General features: G+C 41.1%; 1 protein-coding gene across 5 annotated transcripts in view; it reads right to left on the bottom strand.

The window, feature by feature from the left end:
• gria4b (glutamate receptor, ionotropic, AMPA 4b) overlaps window positions 1-27,069 on the bottom strand; it is a 157,196-nt gene that overhangs the window by 77,338 nt on the left and 52,789 nt on the right. For all 5 annotated transcript variants that reach the window (XR_315412.3, XR_315411.3, XM_005916062.3 and 2 more), the window contains exon 3: window positions 8,123-8,362. Coding sequence is in view for 3 of the 5 variants with exons in the window: in XM_005916062.3 (XP_005916124.1) it covers window positions 8,123-8,362 (240 nt within the window). In the remaining 2 variants the exon portion in view is untranslated. The remainder of the gene's footprint in view (window positions 1-8,122; window positions 8,363-27,069) is intronic.

Raw genomic sequence — 27,069 nt, 5'->3', positions numbered from 1 at the left:
CAACACATTCTGAAGCCATCACACTGATGGAAAGCAGCTTGTGTCTGCAAACCGATTAAATTGCTGGCTGAAGCCTGATTTCAGCACCATGGACAGAGCTCAGAGCAGCGCAACTAAATCAGAAAACACATCTGACCGACTCTCATTCAGTTTACATAACCCATAAAGTCTATAAAAAGAAAGAGTGACGAATAATTAATTGAAACATTTGGAATGCATTGCTTAGGAAGCCGTTTTGATTGATGTTTCCAATGTGTGTTTTCAAAGGCCGATGGTTTATGTTGGTCCTTTTTTTTCTTTGTTTCATTACCGAGCTGGGCATTAGAATTCTTTTACTCCAGCTGTTAGGACATTTTTATTGTCTATGATGGTTAAAACAGGACAGTTTAAACTGAAGAGAAATGCTCCCTTGGTCTGGTTTTTTGCCGCTTTATCGTAGTTTGACACAAACCAGGGATGAATGAAACGTGCAGTTGTGGATTTTACCATGCCTCGGTGTGTCTTGGTGTTTGTTATTATTGTTATTATGATCGCTGCTTTCTGATGTAACATAGGTAGGTTTTGCGATTGTCCAAATGTTCCTGGACCTTTCGCTTTCTGTGTTTCTGTCGTCTATGTTGTTCTTTTCCTTTCTTTCAGTTTTCTTTTATTTTTCTTTTAAAGGTTAGTTAAAGCTTGAAGGCTCCTCGTATGTCTTTCTTTGTTAGTTTCTTCCCTCCCCTGTTGCCTTGATTGAGTTTACCTGTGCCTTATTATCCCTCTATAAAGCCTGTGTGTTCTCCCTCGGGCTTTGAAAGGTCTCTCTCCGATTCCCAAGTCTGTCTTTGTGGTCTTGTTTTCACTGCTATGAAATAAGTTATGTGATTGATCATTTTAAATGCCTGTGTATTTTTTTGTTTTATCAGGGTTACTTAAAAAATAGAGACAGATTATATGAAAAGCTTTGGCAGCGCTGCAGCTTGACAAAATTTAAAACTGAATCACTTTGAGTCAATTCAGATTTGGTCATTTTGCTGAGGGCAGAGGTTTTGCATTCTTTTGTCTAACTTAATCATTTTTCACAAATCACTGTGCACACATTATTGCTACTTTCACAGTTATTTCATTTCATTTTTATTGGCCTGCATTCATTCAACTTCATGAACATGATGAATGTTACCAAAGGCCACACTTTGAATTCATATGGTAATCTTGAATGTCTTTATATATTTCAATTACATGAGAACAAAAAGCAAATAAGGAAAGAAATTCTTTTTGAATGTATCCGGGATGATTTTACAGTCGCAACACACAAAATAAAACTGTGGCTTTCCTTAGCTGAGGCTAAATATCAGTGGGGTTTATTTCAGGGAGAAACGGGGTGACTTTGTGAGAGAGGCTGGATTTTGTTTGTTCACAATATTTATATATAACTGCAGGAGGGACACTGTTTGCACAGAAAGCAAGGACATTTACAATAAAGTGTCATTTTCTACTTTGTGGACTGCTGCTTCCCCACCCATGCTGTTCATCTGTCCCACCTGCTTTTTGCTTCAGTGGGCATGCAAATTTTAACCTTGCAAAGTGTGATCGTTTTTCCGCTAATGTGTCTCTGCTGAACTGTGTGAGCAGCTTCACAAAGCCGACACGCATCTTTACGTTTATCTATGAAAGGAAGGCTGTGAAAGTGGCTTTGGATTCTTTCAAGCATTAGTTCACGATTATCTACTTATTGTAGCATGCTGGGTTTTCTCCATTTTGTAACATAAATGTGAAAAATATCTCAGTTCTTGGAATTAAATTGCTCTTTGGAAAAGATATTGTCCTGTGCAAAAGTCTTGTCCTACCCATTATTTTTTAAAGCTTCTAGCTAGAAACACCTTTGTGGAACTTGTTAAAGTGCTCTTGAGCTGTAGTTCTCTTGCCTTACTGAAGGTTTCTCAAGGTTCTTATTTTGATATTGGCTGTTTTTCACTACATTTTTGTTCAGTCCTTACTCCTGACCACTTTAAGAGGAAAGTTAGGCCACTTAACACTGATCTACGAGTCAATGATTAGTTGAGCCAAGGAAATGTCAAAGATAGCACAGTTTGACAGGCATAAAATTATATCTTTGCACCAGTGTGGTGATTCCCAGAGACTTGTTAACCACAAACTTTGCATATTTCACATATGGTGTGCAGTGTGTCCTTAGAAATTTGAAGAAACTGGACAAAAGAATGAGAAACAGGCCTAAAAATAATATAGAGGATATGAATAGTAAGGAAAAGTTGTGTCCAGCAAATCTAGTACCTGAGAGTTCGCACTTCAGTTAAACCATTAACTGTTCACCAAAGTTTTAATTTGGTTAATTAAAAGGTCTGTCAGGTCTGTGCAGTGGTTGCAGTTATTGCACTTACAGGACCCCTTACGTTTTAGGTCTAACCTTGCTTGCTGTGTGGCTGGAAATGGCTGTATACGTAGAAAAAACCCTCCTGTTTTACTGAGAGGACAGCAGGGTCAGCTGAACTGTGCATTTTATGAAGTCCACCTGCTGAAATACAAGGCACATCCTGTTGCACTCACACCAGCAACATAAAAAAACCATATCCACAACATCATTTTAGCGGCAGTTCAAATTTCAAAGAAAATTTCCAAAAAAAGCCGACAGCCCTAACTTTCAGTAACAGGAACACAATGCAGACTAAAGGGCAACACGTACTGAGCAATGTTTTCCAAGTGTGTCTGCAGAGTTTTAGACATCCGTCAGTCATCTGTCACCCGGAACAGATACGCTTGTGTTTCTGCAAACACAAACAATCCACATCAACTCTGACAGGCGTGCATGTGTCACATGCTAATATGATACCCTCTCTAATCATCTTATTCCATAGTCTTTTGTGTTGTGAAGCATGTATCCAGCATTTTTCACAAAGGCATCCAGTATGGCTCTGTTAAATCTCTACAGGAAGACAAATTCTCAGCCTTGATCTGGGATCACCTGTGTATTAATTATCTGAATACCGATGGGTACTTTAAAATCACCTGCTTTTTAATGTTATCAGCACAGTGAAAGGTTGTTTTCGGTTTTCATATTGGTAGGAAGGATAGGCAAATTGATCTAAATATCAACAGTACCATTTCTTGTATTGCATCGATACTTTAGGTTTAGTTGCTCCCCTCTATGTCCAGGACATTGCTCCAATCAAATCAAAAAGTAGACATCTGTACAAACGGTGCTCACACTTTGCTCCTCCCCCTTCTCATTTGTCACTCCTGCAGTGAGTTAGGGAAAAAGAGCATCCTGTTGAGATATTTTATAATGAAAACACTGGAAACAAGAAGGAAATTCTCTACTGTGAGAACAACGATTTCTAAAAACACATGAAAAAACCCCCCCAAAAAAACACAGAAAATAACTTTTTCTCCCAAAACGAGAATGTGAGCTGTGGATTGGTTGCTGCCAGGTTGCCTTGTGATTGCTCCGGAAGACACTGACTTCTTCGCAAAGACTCGCTTATTATTTGCCTGATGTGAAATGGAGAACATTTACCTTCAAAGTAAAAATTGGGCCCCACTGAGCCACACTTTTCAAAAGGCACAACTTTTACGTCGACCTCTTCCATGGAAAACTAAGGGAAACTTTTGCAACGTGCAACCAGAGCAATTGCCAGGAGATATTTGGTGCAGCATATATGTCTTTGCAACCACTAACCAACTGACTGGGGAAAATTCAGTTTTCCCTAAGGACTCATGGTTGCCAGGCTTGAGAGACCTACTACATCTCTCAGTGCTCGATGGATAAACATGAATTGGTGAATTCGATGCTGAAAAATGACTGACCAACCAGAAAACAGAACGTCCATAGACATCAGGTGCTTCAAACCAAAAAACATTGTAACGCAAGAAAAGTCTGGACCTCACACATCACAGCCGATCAACCCTGCAGCATTCAAATGGAAATTTTTGTTGCTGTTTTAACACTGCTCATTAGTATTCATTTTCACAGTAGCAAATAACTGCTTTCACTCAATAATAATGGATTGGATTTATATAGCGCTTTTCAAGGCACCCAAAGTGCTTTACAATACCACTATTCATTCACTCTCACATTCACACACTGGTGGAGGCAGCTACAGTTGTAGCCACAGCTGCCCTGGGGCAGACTGACAGAAGCGAGGCTGCCATATCGCGCCATCGGCCCCTCTGGCCAACACCAGTAGGCAAGTAGGGTAAAGTGTCTTGCCCAAGGACACAACGACCAGGACAGAGAGCCCAGGGATCGAACCGGCGACCTTCCGGTTACAGATGCGATTCCCAACCCCCTGAGCCACGGTCGCCCCATGAGGTTATAACAACATCCTAACCTTCTAGTAGGTGATTGTCTTCACCTCTTGGTGATTTTTATGCCACTGATACTGAAATTGCATGTTATCTTAATTCTGGTCTCAATGATCCTGAGCTTGAAGCCAGACCGAAGCTCCAGAAAACACAGAAAAGCCACGTTTTGTGTCCTCAGCCAGTCTATAGGGCAGCAAAGTCGTACAGCTGGGAACCTTTGTGGTTTTGGAGGATACTTGATCAGATACATGCCGGTTTTGTTGAGAGGAGTGGAGGCTTTTTATCCAGTCAAGCATGTATGACTTCAGATAAGAAAAAGAAGGAGGGAATGAGTTGTTCTGAAAGGACGCCATCCCGATATCATCCTCACTCTGCAGCCCCTGTATAGCCAATCTGCTCAAACAATCACTGCAGCAGAGAGAAAGAATGAAGCCCTCTGACTGCCTTCTGGAAAATGTATGAAAGCGAGATGTGGAGATGTGATCCAAGCAGCAGTCCATATCCATTCTGTCTTGTAATGGAAATGCGACACGGTGGGGTGAAAAAGTAGAAACTTATTGACTCTGTCGGTGTGTATGTGGTGACTGAGAGGCAAAGATCGGGTGGGTGAAAGAAAAAAAAGGAGGAATATGGGAAAAAAGAGAGAGACACGGAAGAGTGAGAAACATACATGAGATGAATACAGAGCTCGCTTCCTCAGGTGGGGAACTGAGCCAGAGGGAGAGAGGTCCAACAATGTCCACAACACTTCCAACAGCAGCTGCGCTGCAATATTGATCGCTCGATGGCCACAAGACATACTGAGGACAAAAAACAGCCATTATTTCAGAAGCACATCCATTCACACCTTACTGTTCGCCACGCAGGGGGCATGAGGAGAAAACATAGGAGATATGATTGAGACCTCAGAGATTTCTTTCTGATAAATGTTACTGCCTCACAAAACAACACTTTGTGCACATCTCTGTGTACACAGAGCATGTTTGCATGTTTATTTTTATTTACCTTTCCAAATTTTATTTAAATGTAAGAAATATTTTTTGTTTTAATTATGCATTACTTTATTTTCTTATTTTTCTGGCTGCTGCAGCTGACCATCTGCCTTTGTCTCCCCCCCGTAGTATTCCCCTCTGTAACATGCTCTGCATTTCCTTCTTCACTACATCCATGAATCTTCTGTGTGGTCTCCCTCTTAGTCTTTCCATCCTGCCTAGGCAGCTCCAGCCTCAAATCCTTTTCTAATATATCCAATCTCTCTCCTCTGCACATGTCCAAACCATCTGAGCCTTGCATCTCTAACTTTATCTGTAAACTGCTTGATCTGAGCTGTCTGTCTGATGTACTCATTCCTAATCTTGTCCATTCTGATTGCTCTTCAGCTCTGCCACCTCCAGCTTGGCCTATCATCTGTTTGTCAGTGCCACCATCTCCAAACCATACACCATAGTCACCTTCTGTCCTACTGTCACAAATCACCCCTGACACTCACCTTCACTGCACTCTCTTCTTCACCTCTCTTGTGCACTATCTGTCCCTTTGGCTGGTTCATCGCGGATGTTTAAATCTTTCCATCTTCTTAATACGTTTCAGCTCTATTCATAATCATCCCAACCAGCTGCACATCCTTTCCAACTCAATCTCTCTGTAACCAGTCGATACAAGTACTTTTCTTCTTCAAGTCCAGAATCAGATATGACTAATCACAAGCTTTTTTTGGTCTTTGCCTCCTCTCTCCCTGCTGTAGACCTAACCTCCAGTAATCCTGTCTACCTTCTTAATCCAACTGACTATCCCACTTTTTCTTTGCTAACCTCTTCCTCTGGATATTTCTTGAACTTTCACATTCTACCGCCAAGTCTGTTTGTCCTATTTCCTCTGTAATAGGACAAACACTCTCTTGGCGTATCATTCTTCCTTCTTCAACTTCCACCATTTAATCTTTGCCTCCATCTTCACTCATTTCCTCTTCTTGATGTCCAAAGTCATCCTGCAGACAATCAAGTCTCTCCAATTGCACCTTCTGCATGTATTCACCTTCATTGACCTTTCTACATCACCCTATGTTGCTCCCTCTTCTTGAAGCATGTGTTCACCGCAGCCATTTCCATCTTTTGAAAAATCCACTACCATCTGTCCTTTCATATTGTCCTCCATTGCACCGACACAAGACCTCCTCATCACCTCTGTCCCCTTCCCCCACATGTCCATTAAAGTCTGCTCCAATCACCACTCTCTCTTACTCCAGAAATCCTCTTTCTCTTCTAACTAACATCCATGAGTGAAAAATGCTGTGGTAAGAACAAGGTTTATTGGCATATCTAAGAGAACAAAGAGCCACTTTCACGCTGCAGGAACTTCTATATTGTTCTAATAACTGCAGGAGATAGTCCCCCGTCTTTTTTATGTGTCTGGACTGCAGCAACTGGGGACCAGTGTAGTTCTTAGAAACTGTCTCTTTTAGCTTCTACTACAGAGGTAGATTTCCAAGATAAGAGAAACCTCGAGTGACACAGATGTACTGCATTTGGTCATAAGCAGACTCCTGAAATGAACACTGCCCCCCTTCCACGCCATTACTCCATTCACACTCTAATTATTATTATCATCTGCTACTACAGCATCTAATTTGTAAAGATCTACCTGCAATATTTACACAAAGAACTTCAACTCATTTTATTTCATTTTCTTCTTTGCAGCTTATTTATTGCATCTTTTCATTCTTGCACTTTTATTTTATTAAAATTTAATTATTTGATTTTATTTCTCGTTTCGTGTGGAAGACTGGAAAAAGAGGCTGAACAAATCATCACGACAGTAGGTGATGTTGCATCACAGGCCACTGCTCAGCTATTGTAATACCTCCATTATTACAAAGCCTGCAATTCCAGTATTTCAGAAGCTTCTCATTATTTTGGTGCGAAGGACAGAGCAGCGCAAACACTAAACAGAAAACAAGCTTAGAAGATCTGTAGTTTATTGTGAAAGTAGCTAATGTGGTTGTAAACCGAAAGTAACTTTGTATCTGTAATTACCTGAATTTGGAAAGAGTAATGGTTTAATGAGTTATAGATAAATGTAATGCAATTATAGTAATGTGTTGCATTGTAATAAATTACCCTCCAACACTCATCCTGTTTTTTAATCGCTGTAGCTCCAATGAGATCCCTTAGGTTTGCACATCCAGCCACAAATCTAATGCAGGTCATATTCAAAGCTTACCTCCTTCGTGAAGACAATACTTCTTCAATTCTCTGGGGGTTAAAATCATTTGGATATGGTTGCAGTACTTAAAAACTCTGTCTGCTTTATTAAATATTGATGCATTTGGTGATGAAATAGGTTCATGGCTTTTCCTCTCTGTGTTTGCACAGTTGTCTGAGATGATCTGTATATCATCAGCTTTCAGGACTGTCTTGCTTTTACTTTGAAGCAGCACTTGTTTCTTCATATTTCTACCCAACCTCTCATTTTTTTCCCCTCAAGGACTCACTTATGTTTGATTGCAAGTTGTTTCTGTAGTCCGATAACTTGTAACGCTGTCAAGCAAAGCACCTTTGTGCAGTATATCTAAGATTTTCATTTACTGGAAAGAACTCATTTTCAGTGTATGTGAATGTAATGATTTTCTGGTGAGGGGAGCAGATTCACCGATTTCAAAGGAAAGTTCGCTGAGATCAACTGATGATGCATTTAAAAAGGTTTTCTGTTAGATGAGAAACACATTAATGTACAGCATGCTCACAAGCTGGCACAGAATCCACGAAAACATCTCCAATGTGTGATTAAGCTGTCAGAGTGAGAGGTGTTTATTTTCATCACCCACCTCGGTCTGTGTCGTACAGGAAGACGAACTTGTTCCAGTCGTAGTGGTCGAGGAGGGACAGGAGGGCCCCACGGATCGACGGCCGGAGCTGCAGGGTGAACTGGCTCTCGCCCTCGGTGGGGAAACTCGGCGTGATGAGGGAGATGTGCAGCGCGCTGCAGAAGGACGTCAACGTGTGGACCGAACGCTTGTCGTACAGGCCGAAGATGGCGAAGACACCGCGGGAGTACTGGGAGCAGACTGCGGAAGGAAACAAGAACATAAAAATTAATTGGTACCATAAATTTGAAGTAGCTTGAGGTAATGGGAATTGAGAGAAAAAAAACATGTCAAGGTTTTATATAGTGAAAAAAGAAGTGAAATGAAGTTTAAGTTCTTTTCAGCCCTTTAGTTATACTGAATATTGTCAATAAGTCGCCAACTAATGATTTATTTTTATATTGTTATGATAACATATACACAAGTAGTGACAGTTTTCTTTTTCTTCTGGAAATACCAAGTGCACAGTTGGTAATTCTCTTTGGGTTTGGGACCCTTTTCACATTGTTTACAGCCATAGACTGTATATAAAAGATAGCTGCAGCCACTTGACATCACCATTTTGGTTACTTGTGTGTTTGCCGTGAGCCAGAAGTATCCAACTATGGTTTTTCAAATGCTAAGTTAGCAAAATGCATCCATAAACAGTCCGGGTACACACACAGATAAATCCCAATTTATTGGTGACATAATAAAAGACTTTCAGTCACAAAACTGGAACAGAAACTGCTTAGGCCCTTAAAAATGCTTTACCAATGCAAAGGGAGTGAAGGGACTTTTATAAGCATTCAAAGTAGAAAGCATTAAATTCAAGCCTTAACAAAGCTTAATCAGATGAAATCAGCTGATTGTACCACACGTGCGTTTTTCTTTCCATCTACCTGGAGCGCAGGTAACTGATGAACCTTTGGAACGTGAGTAACAATATAATTGTAACTGCTGAATTTAGCACTGTAAAGTGTTGTTACACTGAAAGGAGTTTCACCCAAAACTGCAGGTGAGTTTAAAAAAGATTCACCCATGAAGTGGAAAATGAGCCACAGAGACTAAAACCAGCATTTGTGACAATCTGTAAAGATGATTATTTCTGATCTAAGGAACATTATAACACAGGAGTCTATAATAACTTTATTAATAATAACTTTTTTATACAGCACACACACTTACAAAAGGCCAACAGCTGTTATATGGTCTCAGTGGCTCTGCTATATATGCAGGAGCTCGGTCATGTGGGGCTTTATATGTATAAAAGTTTTTAATGTCTTGTCTTTCTCCCTCACCCCCAATCAGTAACAGGAGGTGGCTGCTGGTTTTGCCCGTTTCTTCTCTGTAAAAGGGAGTTTTTCCTTCCCACTTTTGCCAGGTGCCTACTCATAGGTTGTGGGGTTGTAGGGTCTTTATTTTATGATACTAAGCACCCAGAGGTGACTGCTGCATCCTGGACGAGTTACAGATGGGCTAAGGAAGACTAATAAATGTAAAAAGTGAGTTACAAACATCAATATGGAGGAAAATAAAGTGCGTCTACAGGTACTGACTTTCTTTTGTACTGAGCATCAAGTGGTCACAAAAGGAACTTTAGTTTTTGATACTTTTTCACTGGCTTTTGTTTTTAACCCAGAGCCCAGAGCTTCCTCAGACCCTGGATCTGTTTCACACGAGGGGAGAAAACTAGGGCAACTCAAACACAATGCATTGATGAACTAGTTTTTTGAAATATATTTTTCTCACAACAAATATCAAGTGTACAACAAAGGATTTTGTCACGCTGTGTATCAGTTCATTTTTCCTTTATTCGGCACATTCATCACTATGATAACTTCATTATTTAGCAGCATAAAAACAACATGCAATGAGGGCTCATCTCCAGAGAAACACATCTTAAATCATTCAAGTCCCACGCTCACAGGAAGCAATATTTTACAAGAACCGAGCTCTTAATATGAGCAGTGATAGCCATCGCATTTAACTAAGACCTCGCTGCTTTGAATGACAATTGATCGGTGGGAAATGTGGTGCAAAAATCACCACGGCAATAAGCGCTTAGCACCATGACTGGCGACAAAATAACAAACCATTATCCCGCTGATTACCACTTTAAATCCTTTCAAGAGAGCCACTGAATGCAGCAAACAGAGATCAAAACCAAACACGTCCGTTTCCTCTGATGCTTTCATCTAAAAAGGCTGTTCCCGTCTCCCATTTAAACAGCAAAACAACAGTACCAACAACTAAATCACTCCCCTTGCTGTTGTTTAGATATATTCTAGAGGACATATTCCCCATTAACAAAACACATCATGCTCATGCTGCTCTGCTTTCATGGCATAAAAGCAGCACCAACTGAACCTGCGTCTGTTGTGTTTATTGGTCAGACTTTGAATTAAATGGAACGCCTGCATTTGCATACACAAGCTGTGCTATACACACATATACACAATGTGTCCTGCTTGAGGAAATCTTCTCATTATAGAAAGGTTTGGCTGTCTACTAGAGCTGTACTATAATTGCCCACTTTCTGCACACACGGAACAACAACAGAGAGTAAAGATAATGAGCGTCCTCTGCCAGTTTCCGGGTGCGAGGAGAATCAGAGTGAGTGGCGAACTGAAGGAAGAGCTCAAGATGTTCCCGTTGTTAAAGGAAAACTGGGGGTGGGGAAGTAAACAAGAGAGCTGCTTTACTGACTAACTCATTGTTTCTATGCAGAGAGTGCAGTGCGCTGCTGTTGAGACAGAGGGGGAGAGAGAGTGTGCATATTTCTAATCTTCCTCCCTCAGTGAAACAAACAAGGCGGCAGTAAAAAACTAAAAGGAAAGTCACTCTTCTTCTACACACAATTATAGTCCACAGAGGTGCTGGGAACTATACTACCAGGGGGAAAAACAGTCAAGACTGTACAGTAGTTCGCCTTCAGGGATTTCAGCCAGAATGACTTTAGGAAATAGTCAGGTGAGGCCGTATTCAGAGTGACAGTTTACACTGGAAGCAGCTTGTGGGGATAACTGGGCCGTTCACTCAGGAAACTGGAGTTTGTAGCGTTTTTCAGTCTTTTCAAACTTAGCTGACTCGTTTCCAGAGGGAATTTGTTAGATTTAGGCAGCTAAAACCACTACTTAGCCCTAGTCATGAAAGCCTCGGCCTAGGAAAAATGTTCCTCGACCGTTTGGTGGCGTTAAATGGTTGGAACTACCACAGCTGCAAACACAGGCCAAACTGCTCAAAGAGTGGAACTGTGAGGAGTGCCATGCAGGCTTTTAAGTTTCACTACTACTCGATGGTTAGTTGGCCATTGTTTGCAGACGAATCGGGAACTTCCATGCAAACTATAGATGACTGCGACAATCTGCTAGCAATCAATGTTTTGCAACCAACTTGACCCGGCGATAGCCAGCAACCTGTCAGGAAATACACATTTATCCCTAGTGACTGGAGATTGCAGCCACTTAGGAAGGTCCTGAAGGCAAAATGTATTTTTGTGTGAGCACGTAGAGGGATGCATTAAGACAAACGGTGGTGAGTTAGGGTTAGTGTTTTCCATGCAATTTTGAGAATCAGACACTTAATTTCCTGCATTCTGGAGAGCTTTAAATAATTATTCTCAACTTTTCTAAATGAAAAGGATCATTGTTGTGTCAACATCCAAGTGATTTCCAGCATTTAGTGTGGCATGTTGATACAGTCACTCCAATCACATAGGTGCAGCCAGGCCTCACTAGGTTTGAACCTTGGACTTAACGTGCTGCAGCAGTGCAAACGCACTGACAAGATTGCACGTTCCTTTCTCAAGGCATAAAACAAAGGGGGGAGTTGATATTTACATAGTAAAAAAATAATCTCTTATATCTTTGAAATGAACTGACTGTGCCTTTGTTTAGAAAACAACACAACTTCTGTTTTTCACTCTTAAAAGTAACCACACCTGTGAACACTGCTGGGGCTTGCGTACACATAGTTTTTGCTCTGTTTAGTAAATGTGGATATATATGATCAGCCTGAGTCTGCAGTGGTTTCCTCCCTCAGCCTAAAGACTGCACGTTAGGTTCTCTGGTGATTCTAAACAACCGTAGGCCTGAATGTGAGTGTCCCTGTGTTTGGTCTGTGATGGACTGGAGGCCTGTCGCCCCGTGTCGGCTGGGATAGGGCTTGGCCTCACTGTGACCCTCGGTTGGATAAGACTTTTAAAAAATTGACGAATGGATAGCTGGAGACATCAGAGTGTAGCTCATTCAGTTGTTCCCGCCTGGCGTCAGGGTACTTTTGTATCTTTTCTTTGTGGAGGTAACCCCTCGCTTCACTTTATGATAAATATACGTTAAGGCCCTTTGGACTTTGGTAAGTTTCAACAAGATTTATGCTTACTGTGCACAGTCCTCTAAGAGAAAGAGTGAGTGGGCAAATTCATGTTTTCTAAATATTAGAGAGGACATGTCCCCTGTGTCCTGTCCTGCCCCCACCCCCAAATCCATGTCTATGCCTTAAGGCACCCCACATGATGTAACTTCACTGTTAAAGTTTGCTTTTCCCTGAGTCATGACTGACTCATTTAAAATCAGTTTCGGTGTTGGGCGGGAGGGCTAAATTATTTTATCTCCACAGATTCAGAGAACTGCACTTGGCCAAATGAAACCCAAGTCTTTCAGTGTTTTTGCAGTAAAATATTCTCTTAAAGTAACTTCAATTTTGCACTGTTAATGAAAAGAAGGAAGGGACTTTCAGCATATGCAACAGTAATGCTACTCTAGGTCGACTTTACAGACCGTCTGAAGTTCTAGTTGAATGTGCAGACAGGTTCGGTAATGCAGCTTTCCGTCGTTAGATTAGGAGGCCTGTGTCCGACCAATTTAGCCTCCAAGCCTATGAGCGGGCAGAATGGTGTATGTTTTTGATTGACAGCTGAGCCAGCAGGAGCGCTGACATCAAAACAAACCTGTACTGCAAAGTAAGCACTCAAGCCAAGAACAGATGGCTCATTTTTAGAGATGGTGCAAAAGAAAAAAGACCACAGAGCTGAAATTATGGATGCTTATATTTTTCGGGGTTTTTTTTTTTAGCTGTTCAGCTTTACTGACACTCAGCTCAGTTTGACCTCTGAGGATATTTATTTAATGTTTAACCAACCAAAAAGCCAAAACAAAAATGAACCATAGATTAAATATGTAGAAAGAGAGGTAAGAGCTGCGGGAGGAGGGTTGTCTTCTTTTAATTTGAGGGTTGTTTTGTGTTTGTTTGTTTGCCTTAACCTGAAATCTTCCTAAGCTATCTTCAAGGTTTGCTTTTCAAAGCTATTAGCATTTCCTTCAGCCAACAAAAGCTCAGGTTTCGGATCATTTTTATGTATTTAGAGAAGATCTAAACATTGGAGGGGAAAAGAAAGAATAATTACATTTTACATAGCCTGATTGCAGCAATGTATCACAGTGCCAAATATCTCCACTTATGGCCACAAATGGTCCCTTAAGACCACACAGTTATTAACACCTACTGTGTGTCTCCACATTGAAGGATGGGGGCAAACAGGGAGAGAGGGAGAGAGTCCACTCAACCAAGAAAGGAGTGCAGAGGTTGGAAAATCCACACAGCCCACTGATGTCCCCTCCAGGGATAGGATGACATCAGCGCACGCAGAGATACACAAGCACACACACACGCACACACTTCACTGAATCCTGAATATATGTCAGCCCGCACCCACGCTGTGCATGGCGAGCTGCTGTTACGCAGAAACACCAGATTGAATAACAACACATTAGTATGTATGTAAGTAAAGCTGCTGAAATTAAAACCGTCTCTGTCTCCAATTACTGCCTGTTTTCATTAGAGTTCAAACAAAACTAACAGTATTACCACTGAAATGCTACTATCACATACAGTACATGGACTACGTAAATACTGAACTCAAATCCTTTTGTTTTATGTTTAACACATTTGTGGGCAAAGATTTGTGTCCCTGTTGACTGAATATTAAAGCTACAGGACAAAAAGACAGAATTCAATTCAATTTGATTTTGTTTACATGTCACCAAATCACAATAACGGCTGCCTTAAGGCACTTTATGTTGTAAGGTAAAGACTGCAATAAAACAGAGAAAACCTGAGTAATCAGATGACGCTCTATAAGAAAGCATTTGCATTAACAGGACCATGCTCAGGAAGGAGCAGCCATCTTCCACGACTTCAGCATTAAGACTGTTTTAAATGCTTGTTTTCTACTCTTGGTTCTGTATAAGATCAGTGAAGGTTGATTTCCTTCATATAGTTATCTCAGGCACAGGCCTAGCAACAATGGTTGCTAGGGAAAACTGTATATTATAAAGGTTGGGGAGTTGTTGATCCCTATGTGAAACCAATCGGCCAGACGATGTATAGCATTCGCCTCCTCCCTGCAATTAACACATTTTAAAAGTTGCAACTTTTATTTTGAAGGTCAACAGTCTAAGTCTTCCTACTTGTACCTAGCTCTTTGATCGTTGGAAACAAATTATCAACCACTCAGGGAATTCACTTTTCCCTAGCATTTTTTGTTGCCAGGGTGTTGCTGACCAGTCTGTAGGTTTCTGTGTCTAAGGCCTAAGATACACAGCACCACCCCTCTGCTATTTAAAACTTCTGTTTGCACTCAGGAGCCAATAATAAGAAAGTTAGCTTGTTCTCTTGAAAGAAGATGTGCTAAAAGAGCTCACTTCACACAGAAAATGAACTGAAGAACTGCACTAAGGTCCAGTAAAAGTAAATTAGGAGTATTTTTTAACTTACAATAATGCAAAGCTACCCACTAGGCAATGACAAGGGATCAATAAAGTCTTTTCGATTTTATCTTAATACATAAGACATCATGATTTATTTGTTCATTTATTGGTTGTCTTTTGTACTATTAACCTAAACCTATTTCCCTGTTTTAGTGGAGTAGAAGTAAAACCAGAAATAATGTCCTCTCTACCCTATTAAAGGAAAACTCTTCCAGGCACAAATCATTTTTAAAATCATCATCAAAAACATCAACGGAAGGCTCAAAAATCCCAAAGCAGCTGCCCGTTTGGCAGTCTTTCAGACGTGCTACCTCTGATGCTGAAATATTCCACACGGTTTCTCACTATACATCCTGGCCAACTGTGAGAATAACAAAGCACTTCCTTTTATTATTTTTCCTTTTATTATTCCCGTTCACTTAGAATCTGCCAACGGGATCACCGTGTCCAGGGAAGCTCTGGCAGAGTGGAGGGCACAATATGGGTGTATGCCACATGCCACATGACAAATAATGAGAATCATTCATTTCATTAAAGAAGATTGCCTCCACACTGAACATGGAATCAATCAAAACCACAAACAGATAGAAGCCTGGCCTACGCCTGCTCATCCACTGGGATCTCTACTATCTGTAGTGTGAGGATTCTGGATTTCTGGTAAAAAAAAAAAAAAAAAAAGGCTGTATGATAACAAACATTCAGATAGTTTGTGCATTATCATGGAAGTGTCTCATTGGCCTGAAAGTCAACCAAAGTTGAAGAACTACTGCTGGCCAGACAAAGAGCAAGCAGTCCTGCTGCATCATGGAGTCACTCTGGGATCGCATTAAGAGATAAAGCTGAGAGAGCATAAACCCACAAAAGAACTGAGGCAAGTTTTCTGAGTTGCTTGGAAGAAACTACATGCATCACCATGAAAAACTGTAGGAACCTATAACAGAGTTGGTTTTATTTTAAAAGTAAAGATATAGCAACTTTACTGCACTCTGACGTTAACCTATAAATAACACTGCCTCAGTTTTCTTTTCGTCTTTCTTTTAGTCCTCCCGCACAGTACTCTGCAGAAGCACATCCTCTGAAGAATGAGATACTCGTGTTTTATGTGTTTAACTAGCACAGCCTGGAACAGACCACCATGCTTCATTTACAACCTTTAATACTGTTACTGATTTTCTAAACAATGTTAAAGTCTGAAGTAATTGAGATTATGAGCCCGAAAAACAATAAAAATCGCAGGCTCCATCTGCACTAAATGACTTCTGAATGCTTGCTTTCTGACAGGTTTTTCTAAACCTGGCTCTGTATGATGTCAGTCTCAGATGTTGCCCTCTCAAGCATACAACTCTGTCTAAAATGACCTCTCAGGCACACACATGAGGCAACGAATAAAACATACGGAGCTGGAAACGAGTGTTATGTAGAGCCATTATGTAGAGTTCAGTATTTTTATATCAGAAATTGATTAAATAACTTCTTCGAACTGCAACTCAAGGAACTGTACCATGTCTTTAGGATTATTTAGCCCACTGGTTTCATTTTAAGGCTTTTGGGTGCTCTCCTCAAAGTCCAAACTCCACCCTCACAGACATATGTATCAAAACAGAGCCAACAAGAGGGTGTAGACTGGACTTACATTCATTGTCAGATTGGGATACATATAAAAAACATAACACTTGGGAGACAGACACCTTTACATTAAATATTCTGGTAAAAAGTTTGCTTTTTCATAAAGCTTATAGTTAAACTTGGATCAGGTGACTCTGAACCATCCTGTGCTTTAGGCTCAGGCTGCTGAGGGACTTCCCATGATGAACAGAGCACTTGTTCTAATGCTGCATACCATTTAATTTTGTCTTCTTCCTCTGTGTCCCCATACTGTCCTTTCATTTCTTCTCCTTCCTCTTACACCCCAGCAAGTTGCAACAGATGGCTGCCCCTCCTCCCCAAGCCTGGTTCTGCTGGACGTCTCTTCCTGTTCAAAGTGAGTTCTTCCTCCTCACTGTCGCCAAGTGATCCTTTTGTGTGTGTTTATTGGGTTTTTCTCTCTAATATTGGTCTTCACTTTACCATATAAAGCCCCCTCAGACAACTGTAGTTCTGAAATATTCCCATAGAGATAAAACTCAATTGAACTGAGCTGCCTGCTAATACAAACTCTATAAACTAATAAAAATCAGCAGTGTGTTTACAGGATGTTCAGCTGCCCCAAGGTGGCCAAAAAGATTCATTATTAAATTGTTTTTAATATCAGCATGCTCATGCATGCAGTTTGCACATTTGGTCAATCATTAGGGCACTAATTGTGTCCTGATGATTGATGATATTCCCAGGCCACAGTAGGTAGCCAAATACTTCTTACACAATGAGATGATAATGACAGATCCACCAGACCCCCGGCTGAATCTACAGGTCTGATCATCCTTGGACTTTAGACTGATGACCTGACCTGATTTTTCCATTTGGCAAGTCCCTGGGTGGGCTAATGGGTACATTAATCTTTAATTTCTACGGCATACAGGAGGTATAATGCCAAGTGAATCTGCTCACACAGGATCAAAGTAAGCTAGTTAATGGAGTTACACACTGCCATCTTGTACTTCGTGCTCCTTAAGTCCAATTAAGCATTTCCAGCTTCTCTCTAATTTATTATTACATCATACAAAACAAGTAAATTAAGGGGCAGTTATACCATTTGGCTCCCTTTTTGTGGCATTCCTAACTTCTGAAAAGCTGCAACAAAATGTGACTATTTTAAAGCACCTGAAACACACACAGAAAAAAGAATTTAATTTCACAAAAATGTCAAAATGACTTGTACTCTGTCTGCGATGTGACAATTCTCGTGTGTTTTTGAGACACTCAGAGCAGGCTTGCTGCAGCGCAAAGACACCACAGAGGCCAATGGTAGCAATCCATCAGAGTCAGGCTGCATCAAACTGATTGCTCTATATGACCCAGTAGTGATGTGACAGCAGTAGCACTGACAGTGAGGGGGCGGCCGCTAGTGACAGGCCGGCCTCCTGGACTGGTCCATTTAGTCCCACACCAGCAGTGACCCTGAAACAGCATCCGCTGGCCTCACACTCCACTGCACAAACAGGTCAGAGTACACCCACACACACACATATATACACACACACATTCAGTGCAGCTCAGTCTGATCAATGGACCAGACCTTCTGCGTGTGACACACTAACTGAGTGAGGCACCAGAAGCTCTCCCGTCATTTTACATAACACTCATCTGAATTTAACTTATATCATCGCTTCTAGCTGAAGTGCATCCTCTGTAGGAATCATCTCAAACTAACCTCATCCAGCAGAGATGAGCAAAAGGCCTACTCACTACCTCTTTCCCAGTCTGCTCCTATCGACTGGCAGGACGCCGGGATGGTAAAACTGCTTTGTCATCAGTGCTCTGTGTAAATCAGTGGACGGCTGAATATGGTCTACTGCCATGGACACACTTTCCCCTCGGTCCCCCAGGTGTCAGGCCCCACTCGCAGCACAGGGCCGTTTGATGATGACTGCCTCCGACCTCTGGCCCATCAATATATCGATCGCAGCTCCACAGAACAAACCTCCATTATTTACCACTTGTGCCAGAGCAAAAATATCCGAGGCTTGGGAGTCAATTTACTGAATATTAATGAAAAGGTGCATTTTTCCCCACATTTCTGACCAATGAGTCACAATTCTGCATGTATTTTTACATACAGCGTCAATGACATTCGTAGGTAACAATTTGTTTTAATGTTATTTTAATATGCATTAGTTAATAAGTAGTAAGGTGCTTGTAAATGTGTGACTAAATCATTGTTAAATCTATACTAACCTTTCTTTAGTTGCAATCTATATCCTTAACACTGGGGTACAGATGCAGTTTTTACCAAACATTACTTCATCCTTTTTTTAAACCAGCAGTGGACCCATTTTACAGGCGCTCTTTAAATGACCGTAGCTCAGTTACCATTTGTGCTAGGGACAAAATTCAAACAGTCTCGGAAAGAAGAGAAGAAAAGCTTTATGGGGATACTTAGTGTATAACAATGCCACAAAGCAATCACAAGGTACTGCTGTCTGAACCATGTCTGCTTCACATTCCCGTAACCCCTGAACCATTTTGGGCCAGAAAGAGGATTCAAATGGTTCCTGGAAGGTGAGAATTCTGTAATTTTACAGCCAAAATTACTAAATAAGTCCAGGGGGCTGAATGATTCTTTGGTGATAAAGGGGTAAAAAGGGGGAAATAGTGCATTTTTAGGCTGTGGATTGATACAGATTTTATTCTCATATGAATACTGACAGAAGAAGCACGGTGCATGAGAGGTTTTGTCTAAACTGAGTAAAGTTTTAGGAGGAAGATGTCAAATTCTCTATGCTCATTGTCTTCTCATAGGATTGATTGTTTTAATTTATTTCAATTGAATTGTATTTAACACCAAACAGGAACCGCTCGTAAACAAAACCCCGAGATATTTAAACTCCTCCACTTGGGGCAGGGTCTCGTCCCTGACCCGGAGTGGGCACTCCAACCTTTTCTGGCTGGTTGATGCGGACGCTGTACCGGTCTGTTGTGGTAAAGAGAGAGCTGAGCGTAAAAGCGAAGCGAAGCTACCGGTCGATCTACGCCCCTACCCTCACCTATGGTCATGAGCTGTGGGTAGTGACCGAAAGAACAAGATCGCGAATACAAGCGGCGGAAATGAGCTTCCTCCAAAGGCTGGCTGGCTTCTCCCTTAGAGATAGGGTGAGAAGTTCGGCCATTCGGGAGGGGCTCAGAGTAGAGCTGCTCCTCCACATCGAAAGGAGCCAGCTGAGGTGGTTCGGGCATCTGACAAGGATGGCTCCGGGGCGCCTCTTGGGCGAGGTTTTCTGGGCATATCCCACCGGGAGGAGGCCCCGGGGCAGACCCAGGACACGCTGGAGAGATTGGCCTGGGAACGCCTTGGTGTTCCCCTGGATAAGCTGGAGGAGGTGGCTGGGGAGAGGGAGGTCTGGGCTTCTCTGCTTGGGCTGCTGCCCCCGCGACCTGGCCCCGGATAAGCGAAGAAAATGGAAGGATGGAGGGACCAAACAGGAGCTTTGTGTTGTAAGATAAAGAATACAATACAGAGAAAACATTAAAAAAAAATCACTTGACGACAGTGGAAAGGGGAAAACTTAAGGGGAAGAAACCTCCAGAAGAACAAGGCTCAGCGAGCAGCACTCTTTCCTGTGGAGGAGCGCCAGAGAAAAATAATAACTTATTATCAAAGGCAGCGTAGTCACTGAGGTGACAAACAGTGAGTGAAAAAAATTTAATTACTGTGATTATGCTACAGTTTCGTGTGCATTTAGTGTCATTTTAGACACATTTACAACACTTTCCCCTGATTTTTCTCCCACTTTTCTGATTTTTCACCATCAGGAGTTGACCAAAGTGACACTGACACCAACTTTCCAAAGTTACAAGTAATCAAAACATTATTTTGCAACAGCAGCGTTTCAAGTAATTCTCCAAGGGATCATCATCTCTTAAAGATGTTCGATTGTAGGAAGACATCTTCATCATCTCACCAAGAAGCCAGCAGCACCATGAGCGGAGGTCTTTTATGAAAGAGGGCAGAAAGAAACGCGCCTTTGTGTCTGTAATAGTTTCAACGAGGTAAAAAACAAAAAAAATCCATACAGGCTATGTCTGAGCGGTCCAGATGAAAAGAAACCATCACTATCTGAACGACCGTACACAGCGCTCACGCTGGGCAGGCAGCCATTTTGAAAGGAATCACAGCAGCGCGCAATCCGTCTCACACAGTTCAATACCTCTCCTAACACAAATACTGTCAGATACAATACAGTGACTTCATTAAAGCCCGCATTACATTTATTTAAGGGTTCAATGGCGTGGCGGAACAAGTAACTTTTATGCCAGTTAACAAGTCAAAGTGAATACTACTGCAGCTGACCCTCAAGAGTTAAACCCTTAATTAGACATGAATTATTGCAGTTATATTAAGTCTCCCCTCCACTTAGCACGTGGTGAGTAATTCAGATTTTAGATCATGCTGAACTTAAATGCCCACACCATGACCAGCAATCCCATCAGCCGTGGCTTTGTTTTTGCCCTGATTACCATTACACAATGTTGTATGCTGCAGATAAATACAGGATAGTCTTTCAGCACTTTATAGCAAAGCACTAAAGATGACATAACACAGCGTCAGAGGGAAACTTTCACAGGGTTTTTCTTGCATAAATGTGAATAAACCCTACATTTACATTCTTAGCATTTCTCAAAAACACAGCAACTCTCGCATGTAACAGAGAATGATAAAAATGCAGTACAGTTGAACTTGCCACCTCAAAAGCACACTGCTGCCTCCTTTCATTTCCTGTGTGTGCACACGTGTGTCAGCTTTAATAAGGTGCGCCTGCGTGCATTCAACTGCACATTGCATGCGTGTATGTATGCATGCGTGCACGACTTTCCTTTGACATCATACACAATCATGAGCAGAGAGACCCACTAGACAGCAGCGCTGTGCATCCCACTGACAGACCACGTCTCATGGCACACTCACATGCTTAAATGTACGCAGGAACACATGCATGCACGCACTCTCTGCTTGACTTTGTCTCCCACCATGCCCTGGGTTAAAGAGTGGTGGTGGTGGTTGTGGTGCTGGGTAGGAGGGGAGATGAAGCTCTGCACATCATTTACACACTCCTCTTCCTTCTACCCCCTCGGTGCACTCTCTCATTTTCCTTTCACCCTGTCATAAAACCAGGCAGCCTGGGATTGAATGCTAAGAGAATTAAAGGAAGCAACTATGGTGCGTGTCAACCAGAGCTTTTTTAATATGAAATACCTTCAAACCTTCTCATTATCCTGTGAAAAAAACACCTTCTGTTTTTTTGGCCCTATCAAAAAGGACAAACCGCTGAAATTCAAACAAAACAAACCCAGAGAACAGCAAGTAAGCAACCAGCTAAACATATTTATGGATGTCTGTGTGGAATTTATTCAGAGAGCATCATTACAACCTTGCAGGAAACAAACGTAATCGAATAAACTGCATCCAATCCATCAGATCTGAAGCTGTAAGCTCTACATACTGGCAAAGAGTTAGCGTGTATTGGTGACATGCAGAAAAATGCACAATCACAATCTGAACTGCAGCTAAACAATTACATTAAACGTATACTCCTGCCAGTGGACTCCTACGTCCTATGTTGTTGCCCCTGTGGGAAAACAGATGGGTAAAATACAACTACAGAGGTGAGTCAGCCATATAAAGTGCATCAGCACAGCAACTGCATACACTATATATCAGCATGTTAAATTTCTACATTAAATTTTTTTATTAAAAACAACAAATATAACAGTTAGTAATGAAGCAGAGATCCTCGGAGGGATTGCCAAGAGGCACAAAACGCTCCAAAGTTTGAATAATGCAAGCACCGAGGGATGAGTGAACTAAACTCCTCGTAAATCCTTTACCACTTAGCATCAATAAAACATGAGCTAACTGGGGGGGAAAGAGAGGCAGAGATGGAGAGCAAGAGAGGGAGAGTTACAGGAAGATGATGGATAATAGCCAATCAAGGTGCTCCTATGGAAGAATGTCAGTGAAATAAAAACATTTGCAGGAATTTCACCAAAGGCATTTTTTATTCTCCATATCGTTAGCTTCATAGCATAAGTGCCTAAGTCATTTTTTGGTCAAATTGAGATTTTTGCCTAACTTTACTCCCCTACCACTTCTGCATCATCCTGTCCGTCTGAAACACAAAACACAAAAAAATGACTTAGGCACTTATGCTATGAAGCTAACGATATATAAGACCTGACCTGAAATATTTGTTTGATTCATTACTTTCATGAGTAAATCACAGTATCAGACACATATGTCTTAAGATGCACAGAAAATTGCCGCATCTGAGTCCAGGTAACTGGGTTCCTGGAATCAGACGGATTCCTTAAATTGTTTCTGGGATTTTTCTCTTTTTAAAAATGACAGAGATTCCTTCCAAAAATTCTTGGACTGAGTAGAAACGATCACATGATCTCTGGACAAAGTAGTCTGGGAGGAATGGGAGTACAGCACGGCCAAACCATCCATCCTTGTCCTTAACCATTGATCCAACTTGATTGGGATGAAGACTTTAACAGCTGCAGGGTAAATCCGGGACAGGTCAAGTATAATTATAGGGCTAACACAGAGAGACAGACCACCTCACTCTCTCAGATAGACAACCTCCTGCCAATTTAAAATCTGATCCACCTGATCCAACAAGCATGTGTTTAGAAAGCCAGAAGAAACCAACAGAGTCACAAGGAGAACTCCTCAAAGAAGGACCACAGACCAGGAGGTTCGAACACGGTACTTCCTGTGAGGCATTAGTATTAACCACTTCACCACCGATGGTGAGTGGTGAAAAACATTTAATGTAGCAAAGTTAAAGAAAATTAAGTTTTACAGCTACTGATTTCACTCATCCTCCCACACACAAAAATAATGTTATTTATGCTATGAAACATAGAACAAACTGTTTAAGCACTTTAGTTTAAATTCTTATTCATTACACAATTCCACTTAAGGCTTGCATCTGTTCAGTCCTAAATTTACTCGGTGGCATGCCAACGACCCCATCACATAATGCCTGAGTCATAAAGTAATATCTTGAGCCACAAGAACAACAAGGAGTCGTGCAACAGATGGTGAAGCTCCCACAGCGCCCTGACCTCAGCATCATGAAGGCAGTCTGGGATTATAGGGAGGGAAAAAAAGACAGATGACGTTTAAAAAAAGAAGAAATATGACAAGTTCTCCAAGACGGTTGGAACAACCAACCTGTAAAGTACTTTGAGAAACTCTAAGAAGTGGATATGTTTAAAGGCAAAGTTGCTCAAACCAAGAAAAGATGTGATTCCACTTTTACTTTTTAGCTGCAATTTAGCTCCCATGTAAGTTTAATCTCCCTTTGGTTTGTTTATGATCCTCTCAGATCATCATAGCCCAAATAATTCAAGCAGCACGCCCTTTTATCACTCCCTTTGAAATCAAGACGGCACTCATGCACAATTAGAAGGCAGTCTGGCAGTACTCAGTATTTATATGGTAGGATTTTTCTTCTGAACAGTTTTTAACGAAGCTTCGGATTGGTCCGATTGATTCTGATTAAGGATTTTAAACCCTTCAGACTGCGGCTGACGCTATTTTGCTTTTAGCTACAAGTTTGTCAGCCTCCAGTTTTCCTCCATTTGCTTCCACTTTTAAAAACATTAAACATAAGTAATCATGGATAAGAGAAAGGATGGTGTTGAACACTGTGAATCTTTATTTCCTGCAGATGTAAATTAATTAGGTATTTAGGTAGGTAGGTAGGTCCAGGTATTTAAAAAACAACAACTCCTCATCAGAGGACAGTTTGAGAGACAGATGGCTGTCAAATATTGACAAAGTGTGAAAAACTGACTATTATATACTGAGCCCTGAGCTGGTGTCACTCTGAATATCTTAAGTTGGACTCTCCCTCATGAATACACACTATACTATACAACCTTCAGCTGCAGCAAATCTGTTTCTTAAAGCTCGATTAAAAACAAACTCTATGAACTAAATGAACTTTATGTGCACAATTAGTGTTTTCCCACTCCTCTCCATTGGCGCTAACCTGGTGGAAAAAAAAAATCACCAAGTGGCTGCCTCACATTAAAAGCCACCCTCTGTTTCCCTGGTTCAGTGACTTTAATGGGAATTAGAAGCAGTAGGAAATGTTGGATTTACATTTGCAATAACTTAATACATCTCTGACTCAGCTGTACGAGTGGAAAGTGGATAACGTTAATGAAATAAAATGACGAGCAGTGATGCTAAATTGTAGCCTGCGTCGTTTCCTGCAAAGGCAATCTAAAGCCTACAGTACCACATGTAATCAAAATTATATAACTATAGATTCAAAATGCACCCATTTTCATTCCAACCTAGAAACTGGAGCTGAACTTTCCTCCATTTTCTGCAAATTATCCGGGTCCAAATTGTAAGGGCAGCCCTTCCTATGTCCTGGCCACCTTCAAGGAGCTGCCAATAACAACTCAGATGTATTGGAAGCAAAACATTTACCACATTTAAGGTTGAGAAAGGGTTTATTTCATCATTTATTTCTATCGTTTAAGTTCTGAACTGACTTAAAATGTGAATTTAAATTTTTTTTACAATGTAAACACAGTGAAGTCTAAAAATAACAGGATTGAGAAAGTATAAGAACCCCAGTTTAACTGGTGAAATTCTTATGAATTTCCTGCAGATTTTATTTGTCTTTGAAACTGAGAAAACACTGAAATGTGTCCCCTTAAAATTGAAAGAAAGTGTGGTTTTGTTGTGTGGAAACAACTTTTTATGAAATAGGGTTGAGAGCTGCCCTTCTCCCTTTCTGTTTGAGGTACACTGCTACTGGAGGTTTCTTGTCATTAACTCTTTACAAACTACAAAAAAAGTATTTCTAGTTCCAACATAATGTGAAAGTGTCCCTTTTGTCAGAGTACGAGAGGCTTTTGTTTAAAAGTGAGAAATAGATTTTTTTTCTTCCTGCACAGTCTAACACTTTCAACTTGAAAGCTGACCTAATAATATTCATGTGTGAGATTTTTTTTCCACACTAACTTTTACAGTTTTCACAATAAAACAATTTCCAGACGTTTTTGCATCCCAGCTCTCCTTTCTCTGATCAGTTTGTCCCCCCCCCCCAAAAATGGAGCTTCCGCAATTGGTCAACTACGGAAGAGGATTAGGGCCACTGGAAAAAAACAAAAACAATTCTGACTTTAATCTCAGAATTCTGAGATTCTGAGATTCTGAATCCTTTCAGAATTCTGACTTTTTTTTTTATGAGAAAAAAGTCAGAATTCTGAGATTAAAGTCAGAATTCTGACTTTTTTCTCAGAATTCTGACTTTAAAGTCAGAATTCTTTCCTTTTTTTTTTTTCCAGTGGCCCTAATCCTCTTCCGTAGTCAACTGTATGAAATTACCATAATAAACCAAACATCACTGCCAAGAACTGTTTACCTGATTTCATTTGAACCACTAGCACAAAGAGTGGAAGGATTAATAATAATGGATTACATTTATATAGCGCCTTTCGAGACCCTCAAAGCGCTTTACAATTCCACTATTCATTCACTCTCACATTCACACACTGGTGGAGGCAATCTACGGTTGTAGCCACAGCTGCTCTGGGACAGACTGCCATATCGCGCCATCGGCCCCTCTGACCAACACCAGTAGGTGGTAGGTGAAGTCTCTTCCCCAAGCCGACCAAGACAGACAGAGCAGGGGATCGAACCGGCAACCTTCCAAGATGAGCTTCCCAACCCCCTGAGCCACTGTCGCCTTACGCTAATGTATAGATAGATTGGCTGGACTGGTGATGGCATGTCTGGCCTTGTATCGTAGCACTTACCTACTTAATCTCAAGCAGTCAATGTCTTGTTAAATATTTAATGAAAACCAACGTGTGATATATGTTGTCTAAGCAGAATAGACGAATTTACAATCACATTCATGTAAGAAAAAGAGGCCTCGTGACAGTTTTTGGTCTCTTTTCCTCTCTAACTTGTTACCAGTAAAGCCATGCCATCTGATTTCACAGTAAAAAGAGAAACCTTATTGAAAGGTTCAACACTTTATCTACTCTACCGCTGTAATTTGCCTAGAGTTATTAGCCCTAATGGTATGGGGAAAAAGAGAAAAAGGGGGGGGGAAAAAGTCATTTTTTAAATTATTAAGATATCTGTCACTAAAAATATTTATCCGTGTTGAAGATGAATGTAGTGAGGCTGGACGTTCCCAGGTGACTTTAAAGAGTAATTGTTTCTGGCTCAGCTGCAGACAGCCCTGGACCAATTTAACCCCTCTTGATTTATACATTTCATTAGTTCTTCTTTTCCTGTCTCATAACCTCCTACAGAGAAAATGACTGCACGAGGCAAGGTGTTCCTTATTTACAGCCTTCTTGCCCGAAGACGTCCACCCTACCTTCTTGTTTCTTCACAAGCTTCAAAATGATTGTGGTTTTAAATATAACGCCTATCAGCCTAAATAGGTCCAACGCTCACGTGAAGCTGGAAGCCACACAGTCCAGTGAACACTCAGTGAGACATGCATAACTGCCCAC

The sequence above is a fragment of the Haplochromis burtoni genome, unplaced genomic scaffold, assembly GCF_018398535.1.
Source record: "Haplochromis burtoni strain Fernald_Lab_line unplaced genomic scaffold, NCSU_Asbu1 Contig_17, whole genome shotgun sequence".
Taxonomy (NCBI): Eukaryota; Metazoa; Chordata; class Actinopteri; order Cichliformes; family Cichlidae; genus Haplochromis; species Haplochromis burtoni.
Note: the sequence above shows the minus strand (reverse complement) of the source record. Positions and strands in the feature narration are given on the sequence as shown.